This window comes from Podarcis filfolensis, assembly GCF_964270895.1.
Source record: "Podarcis filfolensis genome assembly, chromosome: 16".
In the NCBI taxonomy this organism is placed as follows: Eukaryota; Metazoa; Chordata; class Lepidosauria; order Squamata; family Lacertidae; genus Podarcis; species Podarcis filfolensis.
Window position 1 is genome coordinate 26799506 of NC_139620.1, and position 22132 is coordinate 26821637.

General features: G+C 48.9%; 2 protein-coding genes across 7 annotated transcripts in view; one reads left to right on the forward strand and one right to left on the reverse strand.

Annotated features, from left to right (window-relative positions):
* Positions 1-1586: 1586 nt before the first annotated feature.
* Positions 1587-8706, forward strand: CCDC74B (coiled-coil domain containing 74B). 5 transcript variants are annotated; one of them, XM_083590452.1, is made up of 9 exons: positions 1589-2343; positions 2761-2805; positions 3531-3647; positions 3770-3935; positions 4698-4905; positions 5001-5083; positions 5943-5993; positions 7034-7175; positions 7747-8706. In XM_083590452.1, the coding sequence occupies exons 1-8, from the start codon at positions 2025-2027 to the stop codon at positions 7170-7172; spliced, it is 1128 nt and encodes a 375-aa protein (XP_083446578.1). In that variant the 5' UTR covers positions 1589-2024; the 3' UTR covers positions 7173-7175; positions 7747-8706. The 5 variants fall into 5 exon arrangements, with proteins under 5 accessions (XP_083446577.1, XP_083446578.1, XP_083446579.1 ...); XM_083590453.1 differs by having other exon boundaries at positions 8470-8706; XM_083590454.1 differs by having other exon boundaries at positions 7037-7175.
* MED15 (mediator complex subunit 15) overlaps positions 7594-22132 on the reverse strand; it is a 31215-nt gene continuing 16676 nt past the window's right edge. Inside the window, exons 8-18 of one of the 2 annotated variants that reach the window (XM_083590026.1) lie at positions 21955-22128; positions 17566-17685; positions 13486-13622; positions 13242-13369; positions 12671-12805; positions 12022-12085; positions 11514-11580; positions 10125-10285; positions 9642-9808; positions 9239-9337; positions 7594-8637 (exon numbers count right to left, since the gene is read on the reverse strand). In XM_083590026.1, the coding sequence (XP_083446152.1) occupies positions 8501-8637; positions 9239-9337; positions 9642-9808; positions 10125-10285; positions 11514-11580; positions 12022-12085; positions 12671-12805; positions 13242-13369; positions 13486-13622; positions 17566-17685; positions 21955-22128 (1389 nt within the window). In that variant the 3' untranslated portion in view covers positions 7594-8500. The remainder of the gene's footprint in view (positions 8638-9238; positions 9338-9641; positions 9809-10124; positions 10286-11513; positions 11581-12021; positions 12086-12670; positions 12806-13241; positions 13370-13485; positions 13623-17565; positions 17686-21954; positions 22129-22132) is intronic. The other variant, XM_083590027.1, reaches the window with a different exon arrangement.

A 22132-nucleotide genomic window follows, 5' to 3' on the forward strand; every position in this document is an offset into this window, starting at 1 on the left:
TCTAGGAGCTATTGCCAGCCTTAGCCACCATGAATTTGTGGTAAAGCTGTCCCTGCTTCCAGAGCCAAGTCCGAAAACTCTGTCCCTCCCCCAGCCTATGGAGAGTCAATGGGTTGAAAGGTAAAAAGTTTATTCTAAGCCGCAGCATTAGAGGCATCGGCAGGATAATTCCAGAAAGGAGCAAGTGTGGAACAAAGGATGCACAAAGCATTTACAGTGGAACCTCGGGTTGCGAACGTGATCCATGCGGGAGGCATATTTGCAACCCGCAGCGCCGTGTCTGTGCATGCACGGGTTGCGATTCGGCACTACTGTGCATGCACAAAGCGTTATTTAGTGTTTCTGTGCATGCGCAAGCACTGGAACCTGGAAGTAACCCGTTCCAGTACTTCTGGGTTCGGCGCGGTGCACAACCCAAAATCATATAACCTGAAGCGTCTATAACCCGAGGTACCACTGTATACAACTGTTGCAAACACACACACATGATCTCTTGTGTCACCATTGGCTAGGGACGTGCATGGACAAATGCTTAAGTTACACAGAGCCGTAGTTTGCCAGATTCTTTTTCTCCAGGTGAAGCCTCCAGAGGGGCACCATTGAGGCTCCAGGCCTGTGTGTGTGTGTGTATGCAAATGTGCATGGGTGTGTGTATGCTAAACTGGGACTGACCCAGGTGAATTATAGCCTAGTTTTGTCCGAGTCAGGCGTTTTACTTGGCCACAGAGCAGTTACTTCTTGACCCTTGTCTCAGGCCAGGCGTAACTGGTCTTGTAGTTGCAACTCAGCAACCGGAAGTCTGGGATCATTGCACCTCAGGAGTTATAGCTCCCAAGTTATAGCACTCTGGTATCCTAAATATGAGAGGATGTGCGAGCCTATTTGTGTGCTGTGCTGTGTTTCCCCTGTGGGTTCCTAACACCCTCCCTGGGTCATGGCATCCAGCGAGGTCCCAAATCGTGGCACGCAGGTATCATTCCAAGTTACTGGGCCAACTTTGGGGTGACTTGGGTCCTGCAGGATGGTCTTCATCCATTCTGGGCCGTTTGGAGACTGCGGTGCAGGTGGGTGGGTTGGAGAGCATAGAAACCAATAATAATAATAATAATAATAATAATAATAATAATAATAATAATAATAAATTTATTATTTATACCCCGCCCATCTGTCTGGGTTTCCCCAGCCACTCTGGGCGGCTTCCAACAGAACACCAAAACACAATAACCTATTAAACATTAAAAGCTTCCCTAAACAGAGCTGCCTTCAAATGTCTTCTAAAAGTTTGGTAGTTATTTTTCTCTTGGACATCTGGACAACGCCATTCAAATACTGTAGTGCTCAGTGCACCGTAACATTCGATTGATCATGTGGGGCGGGGCTTCCCTGCCCCTTTCCCCCAGTTTTTTTTTTACTCCTGGTGGGGAGCTAGCGAGAGGTGCGCCCCCTGGCCCTTTATCGTCTTCGAGGGTAAGAGGCCTCTTTTGAGCTATTGCCCCTTCATGGCTCCCCCTCCCCGCCATTCCCCTCACGGCGCCTTTTCCCTTATGACGAGTCGAGACTAACACCCGCCCCTCACCGCGCTCGATGGGCGGGGCTCTCCTCCTGGGGCTTCGCGCCTCTTTCGCTCCTCCAGCCACTGTGGTGCGAGCGAGCGAGCGCCCGTCGCCATGGCGACAGAGGCGGCTGCGGGGGCGGGGAGCGGCGCGAGGCTGGTCGGAGGAGGCGGCGGGAAGGGACGCAGAGCCGCCGCCTAATTCTCCTCAGGCGGCGGCGCTTCGGCCCTTCAGGTTTCCCGCCCGGGTAGGAGGAGGAGAAGCGAAAGGGCCAACGACCTCCCGCTCCCGAGGCGGAATGGGCAGCGCCTCCGCCTCAGAGGGAAAGCTCTTGTGAAGAGGAGGCGGCGCCGGCGGCGGCAGAAATGCGCCTTAGGCCCGGCCCGGCTGCTTCTCCTCGCACCCGAGCTGGTTGAGTTTGAGGCCTCTGCGCACCCGGCTCTTCCGTCGCTTTCCTTCCCGGCCTCGGCCATGCAGAGCTCCGGTTTCCCTTCGCTGGGCCGCGCCCAGCAGCTCCACCAGCAACACAACCTCCACCTGCCTCCCTGGTCGCGCTTCGGCGGGCAGCAGCCTCCGCCGCCTTCGCAGCAGGAAAGGGCCGCGTCCCCGGCTCAGCCGTCGCCTTCGCACCCCGCTTCTCAACCTCGGCCGCCTCGGACTCCCAGCGCCGACGGCTGGAGGAGGGCGGCCACCGACCTGGAGCGCAGCCTCAAGTTCCTGCAGGCGCAGCACGCCGAGACCCTCCAGAAGCTCCACGAGGAGATCGATGTCCTCAAGAGGCAGAACAAGGGTGGGCAGCCGGAAGGATACCCCACCTCTACCCCCCAATTAGGAGCCAACTCCTAGGGGACGAGGGAGATCCGGCTCCCCCGAGAAAATATACGAGGGGGTTCGGCAGCCCCAAAGTGAATGGGCATTACCATTCAAATAGCACCGCGTCATGTGGTCAGTTATATAGGGCGGGCCTTGCTTACCTGCCCCCCCCAATATTTCATTCAAGTTGGCACCCCTCCCTGAAAAAGAGGTGGTTGCAGCAGCAGCACTCCAGCTCCGGGCACCTAGATCCAATCACCCAGTTGGCTGCCCCCTCAAGTCTCTCCCTCTCCATCCCCAAGTAAAAGAATGGGGAGATCCCTGGGCGTGAACATTACCAGTTAAACGAGGGGTGGGCTGGCCACAATAACATAGCCTTTTCTTTTTCTTGCAGATCTTCATTATAAGCTCATCATGCACCCAATACTTCAGAGGAAAGGTACAGCCTTGCACTGCCAATGTTTCAGAGTTATAAAGTGAAACTAGTCACTTGCCCACTCAAGGCTCAGGAATGGATATGATGGTTTCTGACACAGCTGCTTCACCTAAACCAAGGCTGGGGAACCTTTTGAGTTCCATGGGCCAAGTCCTGATCAGGTTCGGCCTCCCACTGAATTTGACAGCTGTATTTGGGGAGTGTCATTAATGTCACCATGATTGACAGGTGGATGCCCCACCCACCTGTCAAAATCCTTTGTACTTAGAAACCACAAGGCAAGATTCCTTGACAGCCCCATGTTTGGAAGCTCTTAGCATAGAGTTGGTAATGAGGGGGATAGGCGAGTCCAGTGAAGCTGGTGCTTGTAATATGTGAGCCCTGGTTGTTACCCAAGAGATTAGGCTTGGTGTTTCTTGAAGGGGATGAGTGAGTAGGCACATACACAGACTGACATGGAGCGGGTGAAGAAGGTCCAACTGAGTGCCTCCCAGCTCTTGATAGGCAAGGAGTTGATGCCAAGCCTGGGAGCTCCAGGATCAGGTTTCTGGGAGCTCCAGGATCAGCTACTAGGATGCCAAGACACAAAAGGGTCCCTTCTGAAACTGTCCTGTTTGGCCTTCCCTATGGTTATGCGCTCATACATGGGTACTGGTGCTAGCCCTTCAAGGGAGTATGCACCTGTCTGCCAGATTATTCAACTAGTTCCTTTCTTTCTGTTTTTGTAGATCATTCTTCCAGCAACTTGCCTAGTAAGACACAGCCAGGAAGCAGTTCACCAGGGAAGACAAGTGCCGGCTTGAAGATGGTGGCACCAGCAGCAAAAGAAGAGCACAGAGAACAAGGTACACACACACAGTCTAAGCTGAAAATATAGCGTTAACGGTGGCCACAATGCATCTGATGCCATGACTGTGTAGTGTTTTGAGTGTATTAGCAATGCAGCCTTTTCCTAAACATCTTGTAGGTTCTGAGGAGCTGGAAAAGAAGCCAGTAAGTGGCGAGTTCATGATGGACGAGACGAGTGCAGAAGAAGAAATTATAGAAAAGGAAGTAGATAGAGTAATGTGGAAGGAATTGGAGGACTTCAGGCCGGAGCAGGAGACGGTTCCAGAAGAGGCACCTCATCCCAGGTTTGAGAACACCCACTAAAGTAGCAGTAACTTCTAAAACAAAGCAGCAAGTTTCACACTGTTGTTATTGTTGCTGATGATTAAAAGTTCTGCTTACTATTTATCAAGGTGGTGTACACGCATCCCCTCTCCATTCTATCCTCACAACAGTCCTGTGAGTGAACTTGTGCTGTGAGGCTGTGACTGGCTCCAGGTAACCTGGGAGGCTTCATAGCTGAGTGGGGATTTGAACCTTGGTCTCCTAAGTCTTAGTCCAACACTCTAACCACTACACCACACTGTCGTGTGCAGAACTGTGCAGAATTCTCAGGCTTACGCAGGCTTGCTTGCGCCTTGCTAGACTGTGTGTGGTTACTCTCAGATAGATACGTAGCTTCTTTTGTACAACAGACGGTTCAGCAAGTGAAAGCAATTCCTTTCTGATATTACTGACCAGCACACACTGTTAAAGCCCACCAGTGATCTGACAGCTGGGAGAACCCCCCCCCCCCCTGGTCATTCAGTCAGGATTTTTTTTAATGTAACATATAACTATATAAGATGTAATGTAACATATAAGCTATATAAAAAGGGAGAAAATATTTTTAAAGCCAAGAGAAATGGGAAGGAAACTAAAACTGATGAAAGAATAGGGCAGTTGGTTAGCCCCTGTGTTGGGGCTACTTGAAAAGAGTGCCAGTCAGTCCCTTAGGCCGTAGGTTGCCCACCTGTACTTCACCGAAATAACTGTTCCTTGGTCACACTTCAACTGTGTTGTTACAGAGACGCAGATGTTTGTGACAGGATGACGTCCCCCATCCCTTTTTCATCTGGTCAAAGCAGGGCAGGAGATGTGAAAATCCCTGCTGCTTCTTCCAACCCCTTCTTGGTGACAGTGCTCCCTTCCTACATGCGGAAGCCACCAACGCTGGAGGAGTGCGAAGTGGTCATTCGACAGTTGTGGAACATCAACCACATGCAGATGCAGGAGGTGAGGCTGCTTGCTCTCCTGGGTCCCACAAAGGCAGGAAGCTGACATTGCAGGAGGAGCAGAAAAGTCACACTCTCTCCTCCTTTCTTCTTCAGCTGATGTATTTGAGATCGTGCTTGGAAGATATCCACAAGACCAAAAGAATTCCTGAGGACTACATGCTAGCTGGTCATGCTGGGTAAGGTGGTTTTTAATGGAAAGAGGAAGGATGGTACCCCTGAATATCTCATTTGAGTTGCAGCAGGGTCTCCAAAGTACCACAGTTGATTGATTAGGTGGTCGCTAGAACTAATTAGTGGTTCAGCCATGGCTCTTTGAGCTGCTTTCTTCTCACAAAGCTATTTGTGAGCACATGTGAGATAGGAGCTCAAATTTTTGCCAGGGAACCTTCTGTGATCTCTGCAGTTCTTTAGAGATCCCATGCATTCCTGTACCATCCTATCTCCTTGAGGAGAAAATAGCAGCTGAAAGCAATTGTCCAAATTAACTCCATAAAACGCATTGAGACTATTACTTTGTCCGCCTCCCTCTGCAGACTCCTAATGCTGGCTGTTGATTCCCACCTCCCAATACAGTTAGCCTGCTTGTTAACTCCATGTAGGATTAAATTTCACTCCTCCCAGCAATTTAACCTCACTGGAATTTTTCTTTGTAGCTGGGCTTAAATTTAATTAAGCAGGAAGTGGTTATGCTTGGAGTAGCCTACCTATGTGGAGAGAGCATGGAAATGCTTACTAAAATGCTGGATCTCACCTACTAGGAACTTTGATGGCAGCTGCAATCTTGAGAGCAGGTGTGTTGGGGCATTTCCATGTGAGACGAGAAAGCAGGCTGCAGTGGTATTTTGCTACTTAAGATGCTCCTGTGAGTCTCAAAAGTGTTATTTCTGTGCCCTATGGAAGGACATAATGCATGATGAAAGGGCAAGAGGCAAGAATTCTTTTCCCAGTGCCCAATTGTTGGTGCCAGAATAAATACTCTGTGACCTAGTATGAAGTAGCACTTACCTATAAATGCTAATTAATGTTTTCCTTCAGGAACCAAGAGGTCACACGGTTGCCCAAGGTGAAGAATGGTCCTAAGAAATGGTAAGCAGGCATCTTATCTTAACACAGGCCAGAGATGGCTTAAGGGGAGCATGATTGGTTAGGTCACACTGGGTGCTTGGACTTTGGGGCACTGCAAGGACCCCACAATTATGATTTAGAATGCCGCATGAGAAGTAGGGGGGACAACTAAATCTGGGTGTCACAGAAATTTAAGATCCCGAGGTCCACCACTGCACAGGCCACTCACAACTTTTTATTAAAGTTTTGCAATTAAAAGTCTCCCAGCAGGCTTCCCAAATTAGAAAAAGTATTTTGTGGTGAGGATCTAATTGAAATGTAAACATTTTTCAAACTGGACTCCCCCACCTTCCCAAACTGTCTTTTTTAAAAAACGGCATTACATACTGCTCCTTTGGGTCCCCACAGTGGTGTCCTGATGCCAAAAAGTTTTGTGGCCCTTTTAAAGCACTTCCAAAATTGGTCTGTTTTTTAAAAAAAGTTTACTGACTGCTCTTGTGGTGATGCCAAAAGGTTTATGACCCTCCCTCCCACCAAGACCTTGAAAATTTTGTTTATTTTAAATTATTTTTTAATTTTTATGAATTTAATCCTGAATGATAAAAATGATATAAAAGTGTTGAATCAGTTGATGGGAAAAGCCTTTTTGGAAGAAGTGCAGTTCTTGCCTCAGCCCCCCAGAGGGGGTTGACTCTGGGTCAGTGCTGCCCTTGGCTCACCTCTCTGCGCTAAGGTGAATGGGGTGTTGAAGTGCAGGCAAATTCTACAGTAACTCCTGCTTACACTTGTCACTTGGGCGGGTGGAGAAATGTTCCCATTTGCTCCAGAGGACTAGTTCTGTACATACGAAACATCAACATCAGACAGTTTTTGGCTTTGAGCGTGAATTACCAGAGCAAGCTCTTGGCTAGAAGCCAAGACTCCAGAAAAAAATATTCCTTGGGTGTGAGGGCAGACACTAAACTTGGACACTGCCTTCCTCAAACACCCTATTAGAAGGATGCGAGAGCAGTTTATTTAAATGCAGACTTCAATTATGACAGGCCCACTTTGTTCTCCAGTAGGATTCTCACACCACTGCCTGCTGCTGAAAGGGCTGTGCTGCCAGCACTGAAGCAAACACTAGGAAATGCTTTTGCAGAGAGACAGAAGAGAACACAGGCTGTTCAGAGGAACAGGCTCCACCGGACAGCACTTTAGCAAGTATGGTTCAATTGGCCTCTTTTTGTAATGTGTCTCCTTGCCCTAAAGTGGTTTGAAAGCCAGCTAAACCATTTCCGAGTGTGTGCTGTACTTTCAACAAATTGTTTCTGGTGTTCACCACTCAATTTTTAAAACTTCATAATTAATCCTTTTTTGTCCACATAGCTACAGAAGATCACAGTGACCTTACTTCTCCCTAGAAACTGTTCTACCTTCAGTAGTAATTAAGTTTACTTTTTTTAACTACAGAATTGGGGGCTTTTAGATGCAAAATACACAGAAGCCTCCTTAGACAACCCCAGGTCAAGGGGGTATCAAAGTGACTTTGCCTTTTAGCAAACAAGTTTCTGTGCCCTCGTGCTCAGCCTGCGGTGGAGCCAAAGGAGTTTGGGGGGTTGCAAGAGAAAATAAGTGAGTGTTAAAACACTGGAACAATACATTTATTACAATAAAACAAATGCCTTAGTTCATGTATGAAATAATTGATACTTTGTACTGCAATCAATCAGAGCTTCTTAAGTACATTTTTTTAAAATGTCCTCAAATTGACACAGCAATCACACATTTACAGATAGCACAGCAATTGGATGCCGTGTTGGAAGAGTGCAAGCCAGTATTCAGCGACTCTGCTGCAAAGGTGATAGCAGAAGTATGTAAAAACAGCAATACTTCCACAAAGATCAAGAGAGTTGTGCATGGGAGGTAGGAGAAAGAAAGCAAAACCAGGGCTGAGTGAAGCAGCCTCAGTCTCACCCTATGCCCAGGCAGGCTCCTCCCGTGAGGCACAAGTTGATGAATGACATTTGACGCATGGCTTGCCAGAGCCACATCAGTCTAATAGCTGGCTGCCTCATAGTTGGGAAGACACAAACCGCTCACCTGCTTCAGTCAGTCACTGCACACAGCTATCAAAGAACAGCTTGTGTGGTGGGTGTGCAGGCAGCCTCTTCTTGGGCTGGTATCCAACCAAGCATACATATATACATACATACTGGCACTGGACGAGGTCTGAAGGACGCTGTCCCTTTTCTTATAGTAGGGAGACTCCGTGACAGAAGTCTACACACACTCTTCTCTAAGAAGACATTAAAAAAAAGTCATTAACACGTCTGCTGTAAGAACCGTGAAAATCCACCCCCTGCATCAAGTTATGGGCAGGTCTACAAAGGCAGAAGAAGCACAAGCACTAAACCTAATGCCAGGCTCTTTACAAAGCCGGGCTCCTAGTAAACAAAAACAATTTAAGGCTTCTGCTTCACACGTTCCTGCCCTGCTTGGCTGTGATTTTTTCCAGCTCAGGCCCAGCAAGAGGAGATGACGAGACATTAAGCAGCAGACAAGCAGGCCTGGCGGATGCTCTGCGCCCAGGTGTTAAGGAGTGCTGTGACAGAGTGCTTGTCAGGAAGCTGCAGCAATTTTGACATCATGTAGCGATACACTGACTGCAAGAAAGGGTTTGCTTCTGGAAAGAAAAAAGCAGAGAGAGTCTGTTATTTAAAAAATAATAATAAAGGATACCATCCAGATGGCAGCTTGTGTGTGGGCGGTTTTGTGACTCATACCGATGGGTTATCAAAGCTGGGGATTGGCGCTGCAGAACTGAGAAAAATGAGTCATTGGCTTTTCTTTCCTTCACCTCACCACTGGAAGCAGTAGCAGTGTCTTGTTACATATCTGAAGCTTCCAAAATTCAATCAAAGGATTTCCTTAGGATACTGGAATTCTGAGCTTACAAAGCTTAAAACTGTGAGGGCAGTTTTCCTGTAAAAACTTAGTAAGAGTGTGTGTTTATAAGTAAAAAAATGTAGTTGGTTTTCTTCTTCCCACTTGGCCTCTAGCAGTGTCCCTCAAAAAACTCCAGTATTCCGAAATCACAGATAAAACTTTACCACATCTCTTCCTGCAGCACAAATAAATCCACACTCAAAAGACAGGATGGGAGTCTTAATATGGTGGTCAAATGGATCACAAAGGCTAAACTCACCAGTTCCAAGGCTTAATGTAGACCCTATACCCCATCACCCACCCAAATATCATTTTCCGCCTGCCTTGTTTTTTCATACCATACTGCTGAGGGTTATCAATCCACAAGGGGCTCTGATGTGGATAATCGGCTGGGACGCTCAGTTGCAATGGTGGGACATTTGGAAGGTTCTTGTCATCTGGAATCAGACACATTTTGCATTACTGTCTCAACCTTCTCCAAGAGACAGCTAAAGTTGCTTATCAGGCAGCCTCTTATTAAGTAGGAACTCAGAAACAACCTCTCTGTCCCCGGCAACAGGCACCTGACCCATCGAGGTCTGGTTAGGATCCTCTGTTACCTTTTCTCTCTTGGGCAAGTTTTGGACCTTAACCAGGCCCAGTCAACCTCCCCTGCTGCTGCCGCCACCACCACTGCAGGCTTTTAGCCTTCAAGTGTCAAGAGGATATTTGAAGATAGAGCTGTCTTTTCTTGCCACTCACCTAGCTTGCATATGAGGTGGACGGTGCCATTGTTGCTACAATGGGAGGGATCCAGGTTCACCAAGAACTTTGGGTTTAATCTTGCAACCTCCCCTTGTAATACATTTGGTATAGTCTGCCTTTCGTCCTCTTCATATTTCCGCTTCCGAGTGGAAGTCACCGGGGTCCTATGATAGGACAGCCAACCTCAGTTTCAATTCTCATTTCTAATTAATTTTGCATACAAAAAGATAAGGCAGCCCCCAACAACTGGTCTAACTAAAATATCAAAGCAAGATAAAATAACTTCAGAAATAACCGGAACAATATATATGCACAAATATCTGACAAATTCCAGAAGGGTAGCTGTGTTAATCTCTTGCAGCACACACACATGTAGTCTTTGGGCATCTTATTCCTTCCAGGCCTGGGCTCTGAGCTTTCCTATCTCTCACAATTCCTTAGCCATCTTTCAGCAGATACTAGAACAATGAATATACATACGTGATGGGTGGACCATGGATGGCAGTCATTGCTGGCATAAAGGTTCGGTAGAGGGAATGATTGAAGACTGGTGAGCGGATATTGGCCAAGACAGCATCCAACAAGGGTTGGCACAAGTACTGCTGCTTTGTGGGAGGCACTGTAGGGGGTGGGGGGGTGGGCTGACATACAAGAGACACACACGGATTTAGGGAAGGTGCAGTTCTGTCAGTAGGTGTTGCTGGACTCAGGAAACAACAGCTTTAAGAATAACTTGAGATTTCAGGCCCTCTGCTCAGATGCCAGCTTACAAATCTGTCCATTGAATCTCAGACAGCTCCATGGAGAGACAAAGGACTTCATGAGGCATCCACCCTCCTACCAGGTTCACCTCCCACGAGCGGCTCCAACTCACCCACTCTGCCTGGCCTTGGGGCTGGCCAACTGTCAAGATGCCTGTCTTTCCTTATGCACCATCTACTCAGATCCCATCAGGCAATTGCTCCTTACTCAGCTTTGGACACACTGGAGTTTGCTTGTATGGTCAACTCGCAACTTATGTGCATGTACCTTGTGTGAGCTCAGCTTTATGTGCCTGGCTGATTTTTTTTTTAAAAGAGGCAGTCATCAAGGGGGGTGGGGAATTGGAAGAAGGCGGGGACACTGGCAATTGGGCCCACCATCGCACTCACCTTGGGAGAGCATTTGGATGTGCAGTTAAGAGAGTGAAAGCGGCCTTAGGTGCATTCGGAGGTGCATGGAAGTCTCCAGTGGTTTTTGCAAGACATTTTCCAGTTTTTAAAGGATTGACTATATGTGATTTTGGCTCTATGTGCTACCTCTGGAACTTAACTCTTGTGTAAGTTGCGAGTCGTTTGTTCTTGTAAAAGCAGAATAGTGCTGTAGCTTTGTCAGCGCCAAGGCCCATCTAGTCTGACATCCTGTTCTCATAGTGACTATCGGATGTCTCTGGGAAGAAGCCCAGAAGCAGGGCCAGAGTGCAACAGTTGCACTCTCCCTATCTGTGATTCCTTGCAACTGCTATTCAAGGGCATGGCTAATAGCTGTTGATAGCTTCATCCTCCAGGCATTTGTCTAATCCTCTCTTAAAACCATGCATAATCTTATACTCTGTCTTCTCTTAATTGCCTTTTTTCAAAACATAAAAAGGTCCCAAATATTGTAACCTTTCCACATTGGGAATTCAATCTGGCCCCTTTTGGTTATCCCTTTTTAAATCTACAATATCCTTTTTGAGGTGTAGTGACCAGACCTTTATGCTGTACTGTGGCCAGCTTCTTTGCTTACATTTTACTTCTTTTGTTCCTGACGTCCAGAATCATTGAGAAGAGAAAGCCCCCTGCTAATGTGGACTAGGGGAACAGAGATACACACACACACAGAACTTACCACAGCCATGTCATTCTTGAGCTTCTCCAGAGCAATTTCACATTTCTGCAGTGTCTTCAGAGGACAGCTAGGAATGAAGAAAGCCAGTCTCAGAACAGGCACTTTTCTGCATCAGAGAAAGTAGAATTGCCTCCTCGTTCCCCAGATGGACATGGCAAGCCACCAACAAACAGCACTCTCCCTCCCCACTACTGCTGCTACACACAGTCATTAGGAAGAACGAAGCCGCCTACTGGGACCTGGCCCCGCTGCTGTGTGGGGCTGCTTCTTGTGCCTCTCTTCCTACAGAGAAGACACTTCCTGCCTGCTACACTTGGCAAGCACAAACCAAGAACAAGGCAGGCTAGAGCATTGAGCCTTTTTCCTCAACTAACATAAAGCAGAATTTTGCCTGTGAACACAACTAGCTCTAATTATCTCCTGCCGCTTACAAAGACGACAACTCTTGATGTTCAAAGGGAGGAGAGCAAGAAGAGATGATGGGTCGAAAATGAGCACACACGTTTACCGTTTGGAAGGATCAGTCAGAATATCCAGCAGGCTTTTCATCTTACTGAGGTCCTTCTTCCTGTCTGAATTGATAAGAAACACTTCTGAAAGAGGCAGTTATGCTAGAACTATCTTGCAGGACAGATCTCTTCTGAGAGGTGAAGGAGGTCTGTACCTCTTCAGGTTCAAGCTTCCCTGCCAAAGACAACCACTCAGAAAGAGGTCATAGGGTGCAACATGGCCTCTGTCACATCCTTGTGAGGACAGCAGCAGATGGCACAAACTGATAGTGTGTCCATCCCTTCTGCTTTTCAGAGGGTGCAAAAGTGCAACATGCCTCAGGCAGCCTTCCATATGGGCCGAGGTGCGCCATGCCCAAACACGGTTCACCACAGAGCCAAAGAATTCTTTGCCACCCAGTTTCCCTCTACTTCCTGCAGAGATATAACATGGTTTATTCATCACTTTGCACAAGACAAGGCTATATTTACTGGTAACCCGGCAGCAAGTAGGAAGTAACATGGCTGATCTGGACTACCAAGCCCAGACCTAGGAGAAAGCCTCTTGGTACCTACCACCTGCTGCTGCAAGGGGAAAGGCTATCAAGGCTGGGCACCGACAACCCCAAGCACACCACCATGGGGCGGGGGCAGACGACACACACTTACCTTCATTCTTATCTATCTTGTTGATCATCCTCCGCAGAGGCTCAATGTACTTGGAAAGCTGCTTGAGTTTTTCCAGGTACTGCTGCTCCTCAGATTGGCTGGAGCTCGCTGGGCTCATGACAGAGTTGGGATTGCCTTCCAGGCAGAAAAGAGGACAGGTTAGACCCATGGAGTAAAGGCACTGAACAGGAGAAGGGGGAGGTGGCTGCACCCAGCACAGCCTGCCTTCCATCTGCTTTCCTGCATGCACCCCTAGGCTGCTTCCCCTCTGCCACCATCACCAAGCTGTTCTGAGGATTCAGAGTTTGGCTGTGGGACATGCTGCCTTTGTCCTGTTGTTGGGCTGCCTGCAATACAACTTCTGCCAGGGAAGCAGAGGGTCACAGTCTGTATGCAAATTACGTTCACCCACCACATCACTGATAGTTAAAATGATCAAAAATCCTCTCAAATGCCAACACTGGGTCCCCACAATTAACCCCATTTATGCAAAAAGTGCATTACAGGCACAGACTTGGAAGTAAAAAGAGGGGCAACCTGGTTTTGCTCCCTCAAGCCCTGCACAAATTACCTGGCGTATTTAGTGGCCCAGGAGATGGGACACTGAAGTTCTGTGGCGTTCGTGCAGCTGCTGGACTTTGAGAGGGCTGAGGAGATGGACTGGGGAGGAAGCTGCTGGGAGATGGGGCTGGACCAGAGCTGAAAGAGGAGGAAAGTATTTCCCATTGAGGTCTGGGGATGAAGCAGCTATTACTGACCCTAAAAAGAAAACTTGAAACCACCTGAAGCCTGCTTACTCCTACATCAAGGCTCACCTGACATTAGAGTTGGGCTGGGAAGTTGGCTGCCCTGGCTGGGGAGAGGGCTGAGGTGGCGGAGGCATCGGCTGAGGGGTCTGGGCTTGCTGGGCTGGTGAAGGAGAAGACATCATGGTGATGCTGCTCTGGCTGACCTAGAACAAAGGAACCGTCACTGGCAAGAGGAGCCTTTCCAAAAAGCCAAGGGCACCAGGACAAGCGCAGCAGCCAGGGATCCCATTGAAAGGCAGCGTATATGACCTGCTGAGGAGCCTTGGGCTTGCCACTCTTTCCTGGGATGTAAAATGAAGATTGTAATGAACACAGCGGGAAGCTCAAAAACTCTTCAAACTAAGTGTGACAAAACAGGCCCAACACAGCAGCATTTCACTGCAAGACTCCTGTGACTTCACATGCAGAATTCCTCCCTGGCTTGCTAAAGACAGAGAGCCAACTCGGAAAGTCCTTAGTTCCATCTACATTTACTAGACCAAACATCTGTCTGAAAAATGCCAGCCTCAACTAGTACCATGGGAGACTTACCTTCATTGTGGCCCAGTGCACCAAAACCCCGTTCCTTTAAGCTTTGTCAATGATTTCCACAACAGATTGAGATGGTCCAAAGTGTGTATGTGTGCTGCATGCATGACAGACACAGGCTAGCTTGGCAGAAGAATGCTCCAGACCCACAGAGAACAGATTCAGAGTAAAACATAGAACTGCATGGAGCAGCAGCAGCTCATCATACAAAACACGTGTGTGTTTTGGGAAGCAGAGGAGGTGTGTGCCACAGTCCCACAAGCTGCCCAAGTTGGCAGACTGCTTCCCTCTTTTGCTCCATTTCCACTGAGCATTAGAAGATCAGACAGACAAAACTTCCCGTTCCTCTTTGGAGGAACTCTTTAGAAACTACAGCCAGCTGCATGAAATATAGCTGAACAAACCCGTCGTACCCTAGTCCCTGCCCCCTCCCCCAGGGCCAACGGAGGCCTCGTATTTAGGCACTTATATAAAGTTTTGCAGCTTTAAAAAAATGCACATCAGACCAAAATATGACACCCACCCTCTCGGCTTAGAGCTGCAAATTAAGCAAATGAGACCACTTTTTGAATTAACAAATATGGACTTTGTCATTTTAAAGAGTTAAAAAATTCATAAATATTGCTAAAAATATACCGTTTCTGATGACACAGGATTAGACGGTGATGAGCATGTCCTCCCCGGTCTGCTGCTCATGTTGTATGAACAAACAGCTCACTCTTCAGAGCCTTATTTTGCTTTCCTCTGCCGTCATTTTTAATCTTTATTATGGCTAGGGGCCTCTCCGGATCTCTAAGAGGGCCTGCTCCCCCACCCCCTTCAAATTCCAGCTAAATGTGTGTGCGGTTTGCAGCATAATTAATTGTTCTAGGAATCTGAAGCAATGAGTGAAGGCCGAGATTCCGTGTTCTCAACCTCTAATCTTCACAGCTGGCTCCCTCTAAAGGAGCAGCTTTTTTTTATTAAAAAAATGGACAGATACTGATCAAAGCAAAAGGCCCATAGATAAGCAACACCTGTTCTTTTGCTTACTCTAGCTGCGCAGCAGGGTTGATTGCCCACAGAACGTTAAGTGAAAGCCTTGGACCCAAAGCTTTCTTCTTTTTAGGATTCTACCTTATTTGAACTGCTCTCAATGCAAATTGTTTTCAGAAAACCTTGGTGCCATTCAACTGCAAGAGAGTGTCCTTCAACTGTGTTTATCTGATGCTGAATTTCTACAAGGCCTAATTGAGAGGGGAAAGTGTTTTGTGACTGGCAAGTGCTGCAAAGCCAGAACACCTTACCTAGAAAGCAAACTCCTATTTAAACTCAGTGTGAATCACAGGTAAGGGCCTGCCAGTGTGCAAATAGGTTGCTCATCCACTGAGAAGCCACAACAGTTTCAGTGCCAAGCCTGCCATGTGGAGGGGAGGCTGGACATGGGTGCCACACGGCTCATCTGTCAAACCTATAGGGGCTAGATCAGAGATTTTGAGAAGCCTACTAATTTAGGGGATACCGATACCGGCTTTGGTAGTGCTACAACACAGATAAGGGAACAGCCAGCAAATTACTAGATCATTTCCAGCTGATGGAAAGCAGACTGGGAACAGAAGTGCTTGTGAAGCAGTAAGCAGGCACTGAAGGATATGTTAAGCAACTGTGGATATTTCTATGCACCCAGAACTAATTGCTGTTGACAACATTTAAGGCTATTCACAGGTGTTGTTCATGTCAATCTGCCTCCTTTGATTGCAGTGCTGGTGACTCAGATTAGAGGTCAACACCTGGGCTTCTTTCTCAGGTGGAGCGTCTATGAAGCAGCTTTACGAACCTTCTACCAACCAAAGCTGGTCTACAGAGAGGATATTGGTTCTCCTTCTCAGGACTTGAGTGGCTGCAGCTGTGACTGTATTCCACCAGGCCCAGATTCATTATGGGAGAGGAAACCTACATTCCTGCTGTCAGCTAAGCTGTGCAATCTGCCAGTTGACCTTAGTCAAAGCACCCACTTTCAGCCTTTGGAAGAACAGGAAGAACTGTCTCTCAAGACATTATTGTTTCCTGGCCAGCGAGATAAGGGTTGGAAAGAACTTGAAAACTAGGCATGCCGAACAGACCACAGAATGTGGGAGTCAGTGAGAGAAGCAGCTCAGTGGGACGAGCCAAGCTCACAAGAGCCTTGCTGCTGTGTGAGTCAACACAAACCCCGGGATGTAACCGCCTCACAACAAAGTAGAGCAGTGGGGCTGTCAGCAGTTCTACTCTATGGGAGTTTGAGGCCCATGATGCACCCCAGCAATTCCTCTTCTGGGGGGATCCTAATGGTGCAACATACTGAAAAGAACAGCACACAAGGCTGGGCGGAGAGGTCATCTCAAGATCAATGGGCCAACCGAGTAGGTGGGTATCCGTTGGCGGAGTTCCTCAGCAAGAGTGCTTGGGGGCACAAGTGGGGTACAGTGGTACCTCAGGTTACATACGCTTCAGGTTACAGACTCTGCTAACCCAGAAATAGTATCTCGGGTTAAGAACTTTGCTTCAGGATGAGAACAGAAATCGTGGCAGCAGCAGGAGGCCCCATTAGCTAAAGTGGTGCTTCAGGTTAAGAACAGTTTCAGGTTAAGAACGGACCTCCGGAACGAATTAAGTACTTAACCCGAGGTACCACGGTATTTCACAGGTGTGGAACCAGACCTGATAAAGACTGCACAGAACACCTTCTCCTGGAGTTTAATTGCCCTGACATGCTGTAGTCATTAGCAAGACAAATGTGGGTGCAGAAACCGCCTTGGGTGTAAATCCACAAAGTCACTTTGTGTGGATCTTGGGCGGTCAGTCACTATTCCATATGCATATGGCTTTTGTGAAGATTACAAATTGGGACTGTATATCAGAAGGACTACAGAAGGGATAAACAGGAGCTCCAGCAGTCTAAGCACCAGCAATCTGAAGGTGGTTTGACTTCTCTCTCCCTGCTGGTTGAACAGAGACTGCCAGACAATCCACTTGAATCAGATCTTGGCAGGGTGGGTGGGGTGAGATCCCTGAAAGACCCACAAGGCTTCCTTCAGGGGAGCAGGAGGCACGAATCTCTGTTCAGTTGCCTTTGACTGGGCTGCACAAATGGCCAGAAAACCCTACCAGCCTCTTATGAGGCAAAGGGAAGAAAACAAGCAGCAGTAGCTACAGTATGTAACAGGGAGAGCACATCTACCCCTCAAGGGTCTTTGCAAGCTTCCTCCTCCCTTGGAGTACAGGCACAGGTTCAAAGCATGTCTTAGCAGCTAAATCAGCATTCCTGCGATCTGTTCCTATGAACTATGCCAAGCATTGTGGAGGCGAGGGAGGCTTGGGGCAACGCCTCTCCTGGACTTCCCTGCTCCCAGAAGCTAATCTGCAGTCCTGCTTAGCTTCCCCCACCATTCTATGGGCTGCCTTCATTGGGGTGCCCATGTTTGCTGCTAAGTGTGCACACCAGTAGTTGAACAGAACTCATGACAAGGGAGGTGGCCCCTTGTGCAACACCCACCCCACCAGCCCCCTGGCACAACACACATCAGCTCCAGTAAATACCTGAGGCATTTGCTGTCCACCCAAAGGAATGGTGCTTGGAGGCGTGGCAGAGACAGCGGTGGTAGGCGGGAACCGTGGTCTTATTTGCATCCCACCTCGGGCCATAGTTGCGGTGATCATCTTGGGAGGACAGAGGGACAGACAAAAGTAATCGCAACACAAGAAACGCAGCACGCCGGCAGGATGAGAAGCACATGCAGCCTCCGAGGAGGAGGTGGAAGTCAAGCGAACTAGTCTTAGGAAGGCAACCCTGCAGCAGTCGCTGGCTTGGGAGACACAACACTTGCACTCCTGACTGGCTCTGTCAGAGAACTCTGGGGTGAGTGGGTGGATGTGGGGAGCTAGAGTCCAATTAAAGGGAAACAATTAAGGGGGGGTTCAGCTGCACATCAGCTGTATCAAGGCCCTCTAATGGGATGCCAAACCTAGAAGAGGAAATTGACATCTCCACTGACCCACCTGGACACACAGCACCAGTTTGTATTGAGCTCTGATTTAAGGTCCAGGTGTGACATGGGCAGGTTTGACCAGAGTTTTAGCATCTGCAAACTATATGGCTCAGCCGGAGCCAGCCAAGCCAGTGGAAGAGGCTTTGGTCCCATCTCCTGCCCAATTCCTGACCCTCAGGGGAGTCCTTAAGACTAGCCCAGACCTTGGGGAACGGGGGAAGAATGATGACAGGCAACTGCATTTAGTGCTTCATGTAAATGGACCTGCAGCAGCCACAGCAACAATGTGTCTTGAAAAAAAGTCATAGAGCTCAAAGTTGCTAACAAAAAAGTTAGGAACACAAACAGACACACACATGAAACAAGGAGAAAGGAAATCACAACTCAAGAACAGCAAAACTTTGCACAGCTGTTAGTTCATGGCAGAGCAATCAAGCCCCCTTCCCCTCCCCCAGCCTAGGGCAGTGACGGATGGTCAGAGAGGCTTTTCGGAAGAGAAAGGAATGAGGGGAGGCCAGACAAACCACATGCGCATGTCCAACACACACAGCATGCAAAAGCCGCCACAGCAGGGGAGGCCAAGGCCAAGCACCACACAACAGCAGAAGCAGCTTCCCAACAGAGGCGGATGCGCCACAGAGAATGGAGGGTGAGCCATGGCGGGCATGGGTGGCGGCGGTGGCAGCAGCAGCAGCAAGACCGGGGGTGGGCAGCTGACAAAACGTGCTCCTCCTCCAGGCATTCCTCCACATTCAGAGCCACACAGGCGCCAGCAGGCTCAACCGAGGGACCACCATGGGCCGGGGCCTCCTGCCACACCACCAAAGGGAAGACTGTTGGAGCCACGGCCTCCAAAGGCTCCTCTTAAGACCCAGCAGGAGAGTCGAACCGACTGCGAAGGCAGCACCATGACTTCAGTAAGCTGAACTTGCCAAGAACTCCAGACTGCAGCACACATACACCCCCAAGGCAAAAGCGGTTTGTGGAGATGGGGGGAGGCTGAGAAAGAGCTACTCTGGCACAGTAAAGGCGTTAGAAATGTAGAGTTGAAAGGGTCCCACGAGGGTCAACTAGTACAACCTCCTGCAATGCAGGAGTCTTTTGCCCATCATGGAGGTTGTACCCACAACCCTAATATTAGGAGTCTTACGCTCTACTAACTTGTTTGGGTTTTCCCCCTCTAGGATGTGCCTCTTGTATTTCAAAGTACACAGGCATCACCAGCGCAGAGCTCCCGAATTCCCAGGAACAACTCGTAGGGAGAATTTTCTCCCCCACCTCTTGAGGACTTATTAAACTTATGGAAGTTTGAATTGTACACAGGTTCAATTTCCTGGACGGCTAATTTGCGTATATCCCTCCTCCTACAGATTCAGTCCCCCCTTCCCCCTCCCCCAGCAAAAAAAAAACAAAAAACTAGAAAATGTATCAACGTCTAACCTCTCACTCCTAGCGGATTTTGAGACATGAAGCTATGACCAAGATGCGGATCCAGACAGCATCTTGCTCCAGCAAAAAAGCACAAGAGTGGAGTGGAATTCAGCTCCAGAAGCCACTGGATGTGGATGACCGTCCTGAGGATCAATGGCTCACATCCTCACAACACACTGAAAGGGCCTGAACTGGAGGGCTGCCTCCAGCAGCCCACAATCCAGAGGAGAAAGTCTGCGTAGAAGAGCCGCCTCATGCAATTGGCTGCCCTTCGTTCAAGGCTTCCTCCCACACAGCACCAGCAGGAGGGCTCTTTGAATGATGATAAGGGAAGGGTTCAGGGAAGTAGTACGGTAAATAAATCCTAACTGCATTTCTAGGAGAAAGGGCAGGCAGGCAGCAGTTGCCTCCCGATCTCAATGGGAGATGAAGCTCCACTCCAAGAAGTAAGAACTGCCCCCTTGCCAGGCATCAACAAGCAAGACGCTGGAGAGACTACCAGAAAAGTCAGGAAAAGATTTGATTTGAAAACCACAGAAAGACACCCATAAAGGACAGAGAAAAGGTCCAGAGCTAGGCATTTCCTTGGTTAAAGCAAGTCGCTTGTTGTATTAGAGACGAGTCTGACTGATCCAACCTCCACAAGGTTCAGATTGCCATCAGCCTCTCTCTAGGTGTCTTCATGTGCATGACATCTCTTTGGCAGGCTGGAGAAGCCAACCCTAGTTTGGGCATGGCCAACAGCCACAATAACCAATAACACAATTATGCACCCCTAAATCAGGTGTGGGGTATCTCTGGCCCTTGAGATGTTGCTGAACTACAATTCCCATAATCTCTGGCCAACGACCATGCTTGCTAGCCGGGTCAATAGTTCCCCATACCTGCCTTGGATGATGTCATTGAGGCTGGCCCCCTAGGCCTTTTCACCCTGGAGCAACTGGAAGCAGCCACCATTTGTCAGAATGGTGCGTGCCAGCCAAAAAGAGCACCCCAACTCCCACCATAGATAACCATTCCCAAAGGCATTAGCTGACCATACCCTCAGCACACAATCAAGGACTTCCTCGTAGTCTTTGCGACTGCCAATGCCACAGTATTAACTGGCCAGAGGCCACGTCAGTTGGGAAATGTTGGTTTGTTGTGTTTGGAAAGCTGCTTTGTGCAAGCCCAGTAGTTTTCACACAAGCTTGGCTTGCTCCCATCCTCTAGCCCATCAATTCCCAACTAGCGAAAGATGAGGTGAGCCAGAGAGGGAATCGGGGGCCCCGTCTAAGTTATGACAAATGGGTGGAAGCACATGGACCTCGAGACAGGACAGCCACAAAGAGGTCTATTGTGGACATGGAAGGGCATCCCAGGACTTTGCACTCTTTACCCCACCGAACCTTTGAAGAGGCCCCTCTGCTTCCAGTCCATTAAAGCACTGTGGCTTTAGGTAAGTTTCAAAGAGTTTCACAGCTGATGCCTCCTGAGCGTCTCCTTGGAACCCTTTCCTCTAGGCCTCTCTCGCCCTGCCCACTTGAAGCACCTGCAGATCCTACCCCAATGGAGTATTGATGCTTGGACAGCAACAAAGGGGCTCTCCAGGACTATCAGGACAGACCCATCTTGCACAACAGGGAGTGTGTTCTGGGCTGTTTTTGCTGTCCTATCAAGCAGAGCAGCGACAAGCAGATCCGACATTCATAAGCCTAGGAAGAGCCCTGGTCAGAAGCCTGATGGCAACATCCTGGCTTTGCCCTTGGATTTCTGAGCTGGGGGTACACAGATGCCAGGCCCCCGTGTCTATGTGTCCCCAACCTAAAACCTCACTGGTGCCTAATTGGTTTACATGGGAACCGGTTCCCATTTCACTGCTTCTGCCTCTCTGTTTGCACAGCCATCTCTGTGACTTACCTGGTGGAAAGCGAAGTGTTTCAGGAACCACAGAAGCCCCTGGAGATGGGAGAATCCCCAAGCCCACCCTGGTCCTGAGCCCCTCTCCCAGCATGCAATCAGACTTCAGGCTTCCTGCATGCCAGAGAACAAGTTTCCATGGCCTCTCATGTGCACATGCAGCTTCCTCTGAGCCAGCTCTCATCCAAACAAGGCAGCTCCTTAAAGCTCATGTTGATAAGGACAGAAAAGAGAGAAAACGGGACTCCATCAGTGGGCCCCCAAACCAAGGCTACTCATTCAGAAAGACTGTTAAAACGGGGGGGGGGGGAGAGAGAAACTGAACAGATAGGAGACTCCAGGACTACTAAAGCATCAAGAGTTAGACCCACAGACACCAGATCCCGTCACCCCAGGCAGGAGCCCCCTGACTTTGGCAGTCCAGACATGCTCAAAAGGGGTGAAGAAATATTGCCTCCAACTCAAGACAAAGGGATGGCAGTAGGGGAAGAGTCTTCATCAGAAAGCCAACTGGGGCACCACCACCCAGCTCCCACTGCTTCATGCTCCAACTCTGCAGGCAACTTGCCACTGGCTGGCTCTGGGAGGGGAAGCGGGGGGGTCGGCTTACCGGTCCTGAAGCACCCATCTGAGCAGCCTGAGCTTGAGCCGCGGCTGCCTGTTGTTGTTGCTGTTGTTGTTGTTGCTGTTGTTGTTGTTGTTGTTGTTGCTGCTGTTGTTGTTGTTGTTGCTGCTGCTGCTGCTGCTGTTGCTGCTGCTGCTGCTGTTGGTGCAAAGCTCTTGCCTTG

Coding starts and splice junctions, on each gene's coding strand:
- CCDC74B (XM_083590451.1), top strand. CDS start 2,025: ATGCAGAGCTCCGGTTTCCCTTCGCTGGGCCGCGCCCAGCAGCTCCAC. Junction 2,806..3,530: donor CCCAATACTTCAGAGGAAAG/GTACAGCCTTGC, acceptor CTGTTTTTGTAG/ATCATTCTTCCAGCAACTTG. Junction 3,648..3,769: donor AGAAGAGCACAGAGAACAAG/GTACACACACAC, acceptor AACATCTTGTAG/GTTCTGAGGAGCTGGAAAAG.